Genomic DNA, 9,529 nt, shown 5'->3' with positions numbered 1-9,529 from the left:
TCCATCCCGGAGCTCTGGGGGGCTCCATCTCCACGGGATGGTTCCGTACCTGGGGCACAGCCCGGCGCCACGGGGTCACCTTGTCCTGTTTGCCTGAATGGGGTTTGAGATAACGGGGAACTGCGTCACACCCCGCACCGGGGCTCACGCTCGTCAGCACCAGAGGGGCCCCGTGCCAGCCTGGGGGGACATTCCTGTAAACAGGGGTCCCCCTGCGCTTTGCAAGGGCGTTGGTGGCCAAGCTGAAAAGTCAAAATGATGCCTCCAGCTCTGGTGTCTGCAACGTGAGGAGCACGTGGAGCTGCTGGAGCAATCCCAGAGGAGGCCGTGGGGATGTTCCCAGGGCTGGAGTCTTCTGCTCTGCAGCCAGGCTGGGAGAGCTGGGGCTGATCACCTGGAGAGGAGAAAACTCCAGGAGCCCCTTCCAGGGCCTAAAGTGGATCCAGGAGAGCTGGAGAGGGACTGGGGACAAGGGATGTAGGGACAGGACACAGGGAATGGCTTCCACTGCCAGAGGGCAGGGATGGATGAGTTCCACCCTGGCAGGGTGGGCAGGCCCTGGCACAGGGTGCCCAGAGAAGCTGTGGCTGCCCCTGGATCCCTGGAATTGTCCAAGGCCAGGTTGGACGCTGGGGCTTGGAGCAGCCTGGGACAGTGGAAGGTGTCCCTGCCATGGCAGGAGGGTGGGACTGGATGAGCATTAAAGTCCCTTCCAACACGAATTATCCTGGAATTCTGTGATTCCATGCCCTCAGCCAGGCAGTGCCTGGTCAGGTTGGAGGATTTGGGGTCTAAAGGATGGAGAGTTTGGATTTGGCATCTAGTGGGGAGCATCGGGTCCCCAGAAGAGGATCATGGGTGGTATAAGGGGGCAGTTCCCCCCTGCCAGGTGACATGTGGCTCGTGTTTGCTGTGTCCTTCAGTCCCTGGGTGCCACCTGCCTTGGCCGGGTGCCCAAAGGAGGGGAGGGGGCAGCTCCCGTTGGTTCCGGCTGCTCTTGGCACGGCAGGTGGGGTGGGCAGGGGCTTTATAAACCTGTGGGAATTCACCCTGGCTGTCCTGGCAGGATGTGGTTCCTCGTGCTCCTCTGTGCTGCCTCTGCTCTCTGCCAGGGTGTCACCAGGTAAGCCACAGCAGCGTCACTGCCAGGGCTACCCTGGGGAAGTGAAGGGGGAAAAGAGCATTAGGAGGATTTTAATGGCTTTGGGGGGCAGAGGTGAGGTCTGAGGCTGCAGAAAGCTTCTCCAGGGGGGCAGAGAATGAGGGCGTGCCAGCAGAGGGCTGGTTTCTAGGATTGTTTTGGGATCTTTGAGGAAATCCCTGGCTCAGAGTCTGGGGGAGTTTCCTGTGCTCCTGCTGTTGGATCAGAACATTGGAGGTGTCAAACACTGCTCGCTGGAGCTGCAGACAGCAAAATCCCACCTCTCTCTTCTTTTTCCCTTTGCTTTTGCCAGGCTCCCTTTGGAAAGGGGGAAGAAGCTGAGAGATGTCCTCAGGGAGAAGGATTTGCTGCACCAATTCTTCCAGCATCACCACTATGACATTGGCACCAAATTCCCTCATGCTTTTCCCAATGGAACCGGGGTGGCCACTGAGCCCCTGCTGAACGCCCTCGATGTGAGTATGAGCTCTAACCCCCAGGGACACAGCCCTGGGAGGGTTTGTTGGATGTCCATCCCTCTGTCTGTCCTGGGCACGGATTAAACCCAAGTCCTTTATCCCAAAGCCTTCATCTCACATCCTTCACCCCTCCTTGCCCACACTGGTGGCCCTGAGCAGAGAAACGTCCCCCAGGGTCTCTGCTAGAAGCAGGGGGTCTCCACGAAGAAGGGGACCACAAAGGTTGCAATCCTGGGGAATCTCCAGGTTTGGTTTCATGCCTCAAAATCTGTCCCTGGCTGCCCCCCAGGTGGAATATTATGGGACCATCTCCATCGGCACCCCCCCTCAGGACTTCACCGTGGTGTTTGACACCGGCTCCTCTGACCTCTGGGTTCCCTCTGTGTCCTGCACCAGCCTGGCTTGCCGTGAGTAGCAGCTGGCCCAGCTGCACATCCTGGGTTTGTAACAGCTCCAACGAGCCCAGAAGTTGGGGTGACATGGGCAGGGGACGGGGGCTCACCCCGCTGGGTCCATGGCACCTGTGCAGTGAGCTGGAATGATGAATATTTGGGGGGTAGGGGCTGCTCAGAGCCGCATCCCTCAGGTGATGTGATTACTGCTTGGTGCCTCAGTTTCCCCATCTGTCCCAGGGGGATGGGCATGCCTGTGGATCCCTGGTTGCTGGAGCAGAGGAAGGATGAACAGCAAATGCTCCCAGCTGGATTATTCCTGAAGGCAGGATAACAAACAGCAATTCAGCAGGGCTCCTCCTCCCATACCTCCCTTAGGCTTAGCCTTGCCCAAAGGTTTAATTCTGTGTTTTTCCACTTATCTAGAAACCCACCAGGTGTTTGACCCCTCTCAGTCCTCCACCTACAAGAGCACGGGGCTGAGTCTGTCCATTCACTACGGCACCGGCGAGATGGAGGGGATCGTGGGCTCTGACACCGTCACTGTGAGTGTCCCACTGTGAGAACATCCCACCCCCCAGAGCTGCCCTGGTGTTTAACCAGGGAGCCCAAGCAGGACAAGCTGTCCTGTAGTGAGTTATTCTGGAGCCACAGGATCAACACTGGGCTGGCATCTCCCAACTGCCAATGAACATCTCACCGTTAAAGTGAGATCTGGCAAGATAAGCTGGATTTATATTTGACAGACACTCTAAAAGCCACACCAGACCTCCACCAGACAGAAACCTTCCGCACATTTTCTTGGAAATGTATGGAGGAACTCCACAATTACTGCTCAGGGGTTAAGTGAAGGGATCTGTGCACATTATCATTGTTTCAGTGGCAAAATTCCTAATTTTTTGGATCCTAATCAATCTCAATCCTATTCCTAGTGTCGGTTTTAATATGGGTACCTTGCTATAATGCACTGTTTGTTATGCTGTAAGCTACTTGTAGTTCTTTAGTTTTAACCTGTGTGGTAATTCCAATTGAGATATTTCATCTGTTGTCTTTTGTCTCTTCATTTTCTTATAAATATCTCATGTTTTATTAAATACACGATTTCATATTAAATGCATATCATTGAAAGTTGTGGGATGAGGTTGCAGAATTCAAACTCTTAACAGTCTGAGGCTAAGTTTGGCTCCAGCAGCCTCCAGACTCCTCTCTCTGAGGAGGGGTTCACAAAGCCAGGGGCTCTCTTGGCCCCTTGTGTCTCAGTTTTTGGGCTTCTTTAATAACCTTTTTCTGAAGCTCCAGCTCCACCTGCAGCAGGGGATCCCCTGCTCCTTCCCCACCAGATTAACACCAGAATCCCAGTGCCTGCTCCAGGCTCACGGCACTTCCCTGTCCCCAGGTGGCATCTCTGGTGGACACCAACCAGCTCTTTGGCCTGAGCACCGCCGAGCCTGGCCAGTTCTTCATCAACGTCAAATTTGATGGGATCCTGGGCTTGGGGTACCCAAACCTGGCTGCTGATGGGATCACACCAGTCTTTGATAACCTGGTGAACCAGAGCTTGCTGCAGGAGAACCTCTTCTCTGTCTATCTGTCCCGGTGAGCCATGTGGACCTGCAGGGCTGGGGAAAGGGGGAATGCAACTCATGCACGGCGTTTGCTGGTGGCTCTGGCTCCTCCCTTGTCACTGCTGCCAGGGGATGTTTTGTCTGTGCCATGATGTGCAAGGGTTGGGGGCCACCAGCCTCCCCAGAGGGCTCATAGCTCACTGGGAAACCATTTCCAGGCACATGGGTCTGCCATGGCTCCTGCATGCTCTCTGCTGCTGTGCCAGGGCGTTGCTGGTGAGAAGGGGTGATGTGACACAATCAGCATCTCACCCTTGGGACACGTGGCCCTGCTCTGATCCACACTGTTTTTCTTTCCTGCACCATCCAGTGAGGCAGCAGGAAGCGTGGTCATCTTCGGGGGCATCGATGAGTCCTATTTCACTGGCCCCATCAGCTGGATCCCCGTCTCTTACCAGGGGTACTGGCAGATCTCCATGGACAGGTGACAAATCAGCTCTGTTGCTCTCTGGTCACCTCAAGGCATTGCTTCTAAAGAGACCTTGGACCCATCACCACCAGAGGCTTCTATTGAAATCCACACCCTAGGGCTGAGGGATGCAGAGGGATGCAGAGGGATAAGGGTACAAACTCTGTAGTACTTTGGTAATTGACACCCAAAATGAGGATGCTAGGACACAGCCTAGTTCCTGTCCTATAATTTAGGGGATGTCTCTGGTAATGAGGAGAGCAAAATCATGGGTCAAAACCTCCTTTGTTGGGCTCAAGTGGGTCCCAGCTGCTGGATTGCGTTCAGTTCCCATGAATGCAACTGTGGCTGCATTCCAGCTGGGTCTGCAGCTCCAGAAAGGAAAAGGTTCACAGGCAGCACTTGGGGTTACCCAGCTTTAACTCTTAGAAAAGAAGTTCAAAACCACCCCTAAGGCCCATCTGGTTGTTTCATGGCCCCTGGTTGGTCTCTCCCCACAGCATCATTGTGAACAGCCAGGAGGTCGCGTGCACTGGTGGCTGCCAGGCCATCATCGACACCGGCACTTCCCTCGTGGCCGGGCCCCCCTCGGGCATCAGGAACATCCAGAACGTGCTTGGGGCCAAGCAGGGCATGTATGGAGAGGTGAGAGCTCGCCCTGCTCACCCTGGAGGCACCTGGCACAGCAGAGCCCAGCCAAGGCGGGGCATGCACAGGGAAACTGCCCTGTGCTCAAAGCAACCCCAGCAGAGACACCCTGGGACACTCTGGTTTGTATCAGCGAGACAGAGATTCACAGAATGTCCTGAGCTGGGAGGGACCCATCAAGACCATCCAGTCCAACCCCTGCCCTGCACAGACACCCCAAATCCCACCCTGTGCATCCCTGAGAGCAGTGTCCAAACTCTCCTGGAGCTCTGGCATTCTTGGGGCTGTGCCCATTTCCTGGGGAGCCTGGGCAGTGCCCAGCACCCTCTGGGGGAAGAACCTTTCCTGATATCCAGCCTGAGCCTCCCCTGACACAGCCCCAGCCCTTCCCTGGCTCCTGTCCCTGTCACAGCGAGCAGAGATCAGAGCTGTCCCTCTGCTGCCCCTCGGGAGGAGGTTGAAGGCCCCAGTGAGGTCCCCTCACTCCTCAGCCTCTGAACGTTTCCCTCCTGAGAGCCCCTTCCCTCTGCCCCCTGCAGCACAGCGTGAACTGCAGCTCCATCCCTGCCATGCCCGATGTCATCTTTGTCATCAGTGGGGTCCAGTACCCTGTGTCTGCCTCAGCCTACACCGAGCAGGTGAGTGGGAACCAGCAGGGCCTGGCTGCAGGAGCCTCTCTCAAGGTCCTTCTCCTCTCTCCAGTGGTTCTGGCCACCTTGGCTTCTTCCATTCCCTTTGGACACAGGGCATGGATGGCCTCCAGAGCACTGCAAGAACAGACACCAGCCCACATTTCCCCAATTGCCTTTTTGTGCTCAAATGCAGCACGACCAAGGATCTTGCATGAGCAGCTTCCAGGACACCTCTGGGGACCTCTGGATCTTGGGAGACGTCTTCATCAGGGTGTACTACAGCATCTTTGACAGGACCAACAACCGTGTTGGGCTGGCCAAGGCTGTTTAGATCCAGCACGATGTGAGCAGTGCTGTGGCTCTGTGCACGCCCAGAGCACAGCCACAGCTTTCAGCACAAATAAAGTGTGGGTGGTTCTGAGCTGCTGGCTGCACGTTTATTTCTGATGGAATGGCAGGAGTCAGGAGGGAGCTGGCAGGCACCAGCTGCTTTGTGCTGGCCAAGGACTCTTTGGTCATCACAATTCTGCTTTGGGAGCTGTGATTGCTACAGGACTGAGGGGTGGAAGTCAAGACTGGCTCTTTTATTGGAGCTACAAAAAGTGATTCTGGAACGCCCAAATTCCCACCCAGGGAGGCCAAACTCACCACCCCAGACACAAACCATCCCAGAGCAGATCCCTGCAGACTCACAACTATTTCTTGCTCTGGTAGCTCCCCATCCCTGGGTGCAAGGCTTGTTCTCACTTTCCCTGCACGGTGTCTGACATCCCAAAGCCACCCCAGGGCAGGAAGTCCCCCAGAAGGATGTGGCTCAGCTGGAGATTTCCCTTGGACAACCCAAGAGAGCAGGAAAAGGCTTTCACCCAGTGCCTCCCATGGCGAGGCTTTTACAGAAGCAGAGCTCTGTTTTGTGAAGGAAATTACCTCCTCCCATATGAACCCTAGTAAAAATGGAAGCTGCCTCTTTCCCCAGGAGCAGCTGCAGTGGAATTGCTCAGCAGGAAGCCAGGAGAGAGATCCAAGTCCCTGCTGTGTCTCCATTTCTGCAGTGCTGAAGGACAAGGGACTGGCTGCATTATTTATTGGTAAATGAGGCTCCATCACTGCTGGGGCCTGGAGATTCCATACCCAGCAGGAACAGGGATGTGGAGGGAGAGATCCAGGTGATTTGGGCTGGAAGTTAATTATTCTCTTCTCGCACTGTGTAAAAATGGAGCTGACTATAGAGGAGGACGTGATGTGGGATGGTGAGAGTGTGATTTATCTCCCCATCCCCCTGGGATCACACATCCCTGGGATGCCCAGCCCAGCTGGTGGGATTCTCTTGTGCCCAAGCAGAAGAGTGACCCAGCTGCGGATTTGGGGCACACGGGGCTTGTCCTCAGCTCTCTGGCAAGAATTTCCTCATTACTATGAGCAACAAGAAATGAGGCAGACGCAGCGGGAGCCACGACTCCAAGGATCAGCCGCGCAGGGATCAGCCCGGCACGGACAAGACCTGGAGGAGCAGCCGGGGGCCGGAGCTGTGCTTTCAGAGCGGAGTGAGAGTGGCATGCTGGTTTTTACTCCAGGCAAGACCCACAGCCTCAATGCCAGGCCAGGGAGGGCAGCTCCTAAATCGTCCCCCTGCACTGGTGCTGAGAATCCCCAGCAAAGCGATTCCTCCAGGGGAGCATCCCCCCAGCCGGGGCAGCCCTTCCTGCGCCCGTGTTCACATTCCAATAAAGCAATAAAGGAAGGAAAAGCTGCCGAGCGCGGGTTGGAGAGCCTGTGGCAGGGAAATACCGATCCTGGAGTGCCATCTCGTGGCTCCCGGGACAAACCTGAGCAGCCTGGACGTGCCCAAGGCCAGGCTGGACGGGACTTGGAGCAACCTGGGATGGTGGAAGGTGTCCCTGCCCATAGCTTTAAGGTCCCGTCCAACCCAAACCATTCTGGGATTCTGGGGAATTTCAGCCCAAAGGAGGGAGTCATTCTTACCTGCAAATATTTCACACCTGGCCACAGGTTTTGCCTTGCTCCAAGGATCGAACATGCCCAGGACACATTCTTGATAGAGCAAAGGGGGTTCTTGTCTTTTAGCTTTTCCTGAGGCAGTAAAAATTTGAAGAGAAAATACAACCTCTGTGCAAAAGGACATGACAGATTGGCTCATTAAGACTTGACTGGAGCAGGACACTTACCAAGGGCTTTTTATGGATTTCATTGAGCTTTGAGCCTGTGTTTGGAGGGGAACAAAGCTGCAAAACGTGCAGAAAAATGAGGTTTCCTGCAGGTTTTCATCAGTGTTCACACTGGGAGTTCGTATCCTGGTTCTCCTCCTCTTTTGGGCAAATTGGAAATAGGTTGATGTGTCTGGACAGCTTTAATGCCTCTCACCCCCTTCCCGTGGCACCAGTCAGGGATCTTCCTTGGATCTGGCCTCCCACAATGGATGGTGCAAGCCAGACTGCAGAATTTGTCCTCATCTCACAGCGCTGGAGAGCTGAAATAATCTGTTTTCCAGAGCAGCTGTGGCTGCCCCATCCCTGGAAGTGTCCAAGGCCAGGCTGGACGGGGCTTGGAGCAACACAGGAGAGGGGAAGCTGTCCCTGCCCATGACAGGGGTGGCATGAGATGAGCAATAAGGTCCCTTCCAACCCAAACCATGCTGGGATTCTATATTGCCCCACATGTCCACCCTCCCAGCTGGGATTGTGTTGCCATGGAGCAACACAAAGCCAGGGACAAAAAAGTTGAGTCCAAATAGACAATATTTTCTGCATATCAGATTTTGGAGCATTTATTCTTTTATTTGAGGATTAAGTTTACAAGAATTAGGTTGTCCATCCATCCATCCACCCACCCATCCCAGCACAATTGCAGTCCATGTTTGCAGGAGGAGTGGAAATGTGCTCATGGCTGATCAGGCTGAATATTTCTGAGCCCAAACCTTCTCATCAGAGTTTTTCATGGTGATTTCCCAAGGAAAAAACACCGAAAGTGCTTCTGATTACAGAGGCTGGGAGAGAATCTGGGGAGGGGAGCAATAAAAATACAAAAAAAATGGAAAAATTCAAGTTTTCTAGAAGAAAAGGAGAAAGAACCTGCTATGAAACAAAAATAGTGATGTGAAAGAGCTGCTGGAGAGAATTGAGGGGTGAGAAGAGAGGGGCTGGGAATGTTTGAGTGCTGTTCCCAGCTGTTCCCAGCTGTGCCTCCTCCAGCTGTGCCCAGCTGTGCATTTCCCAAGCGTCCCCACAGATGACAGACCTTGGACACAGTGGGAAGGAGATTAAATAGTTCTGACAGTTTGTCCTGTCTGAGATGATGGTGTGAGGGCTGCAAGGGAGGAGAAAAGGATGGTGGAGGGATAAGGAAAAAACAACAGGGACAGCAGGTGATAAGTGGGATTTGTCCCAGAAGGAAAAGGAATTGTTCTGGTCATGTCTCAGATCCGTCTCCTGGGGTACAAAACACCTCATTGCAGAAAGGCAGTGCCCAAAAAACCAAAATAACCACCCCCTCCCACCAGGGCTGTGGGATTTCTGGGAAAATCCCAGCGAGCCCAAACCCACATTTTCCAACAGAGAATGAGCAATAAATCTAATCCCTGTTCCACCACTGCTTTCTGAATGGGATTGCAAACGAGGGATGCTGGCACGCTGTGTAATGATTGTGAGGATGTGTCAGGAGATGAGACATCCATGCAGAAGGTGTGGTGGGACATCAGAGCAGATGAGACACTGCAAGAGAAGCTGGGATTTTAATGGAGGCAGAAACATTAAAAAGAAGATGGAGTGAAACAGTGAAGTGGGAACAAAATGTTTTTGTCAGAAAACCTGCTGGCATTGGAGAGAATGGCAAAATGAGCTGTTGCTGGCTGCTCCCAATGCAAAGTGCCACAGGAAATTTGCATTTTTAGGAAAACAAAAGTGCCTTGTTACAACAGGGAGTGGAGCTGCCAGGAAATGTTGGCTTTCATTGCTCTGTGCCCCCTTTGCAGTACCAGAAGCTACAAGGTCACAGTGGCTCATCCCCAGGGTTCTTTGCAGACCAGATAATGAGTGTTTGTAGCAGGAGGAATCCCAATCCCTCTCTCAGAGCTCAGTTTTCCAGAAACCCCAGTGGGCTTTGAGCCTGGACCTTTGGTGTGGCTGTGCCACAGTGCCTGGTCAGCATCCCCTAATCCCCCACCTGCTGCCTTGGGTCCGTCCGCGA

The 9,529-nt window shown here is 54.0% G+C and overlaps 1 protein-coding gene across 1 annotated transcript; it reads left to right on the top strand.

The window, feature by feature from the left end:
• Nucleotides 1-1,067: 1,067 nt before the first annotated feature.
• Nucleotides 1,068-5,657, top strand: LOC134054093 (embryonic pepsinogen-like). Its single transcript, XM_062509552.1, has 9 exons — nt 1,068-1,123; nt 1,455-1,617; nt 1,910-2,027; nt 2,439-2,557; nt 3,409-3,608; nt 3,948-4,061; nt 4,547-4,691; nt 5,234-5,332; nt 5,520-5,657. The coding sequence occupies exons 1-9, from the start codon at nt 1,068-1,070 to the stop codon at nt 5,655-5,657; spliced, it is 1,152 nt and encodes a 383-aa protein (XP_062365536.1).
• The last annotated feature ends 3,872 nt before the right edge of the window (nt 5,658-9,529 follow it).

The sequence above is a fragment of the Cinclus cinclus genome, chromosome 27, assembly GCF_963662255.1.
Source record: "Cinclus cinclus chromosome 27, bCinCin1.1, whole genome shotgun sequence".
NCBI lineage: Eukaryota > Metazoa > Chordata > Aves > Passeriformes > Cinclidae > Cinclus > Cinclus cinclus.
Note: the sequence above shows the minus strand (reverse complement) of the source record. Positions and strands in the feature narration are given on the sequence as shown.

Coding starts and splice junctions, on each gene's coding strand:
- LOC134054093 (XM_062509552.1), top strand. CDS start 1,068: ATGTGGTTCCTCGTGCTCCTCTGTGCTGCCTCTGCTCTCTGCCAGGGT. Junction 4,062..4,546: donor TGGCAGATCTCCATGGACAG/GTGACAAATCAG, acceptor CTCTCCCCACAG/CATCATTGTGAACAGCCAGG. Junction 4,692..5,233: donor AGCAGGGCATGTATGGAGAG/GTGAGAGCTCGC, acceptor TGCCCCCTGCAG/CACAGCGTGAACTGCAGCTC.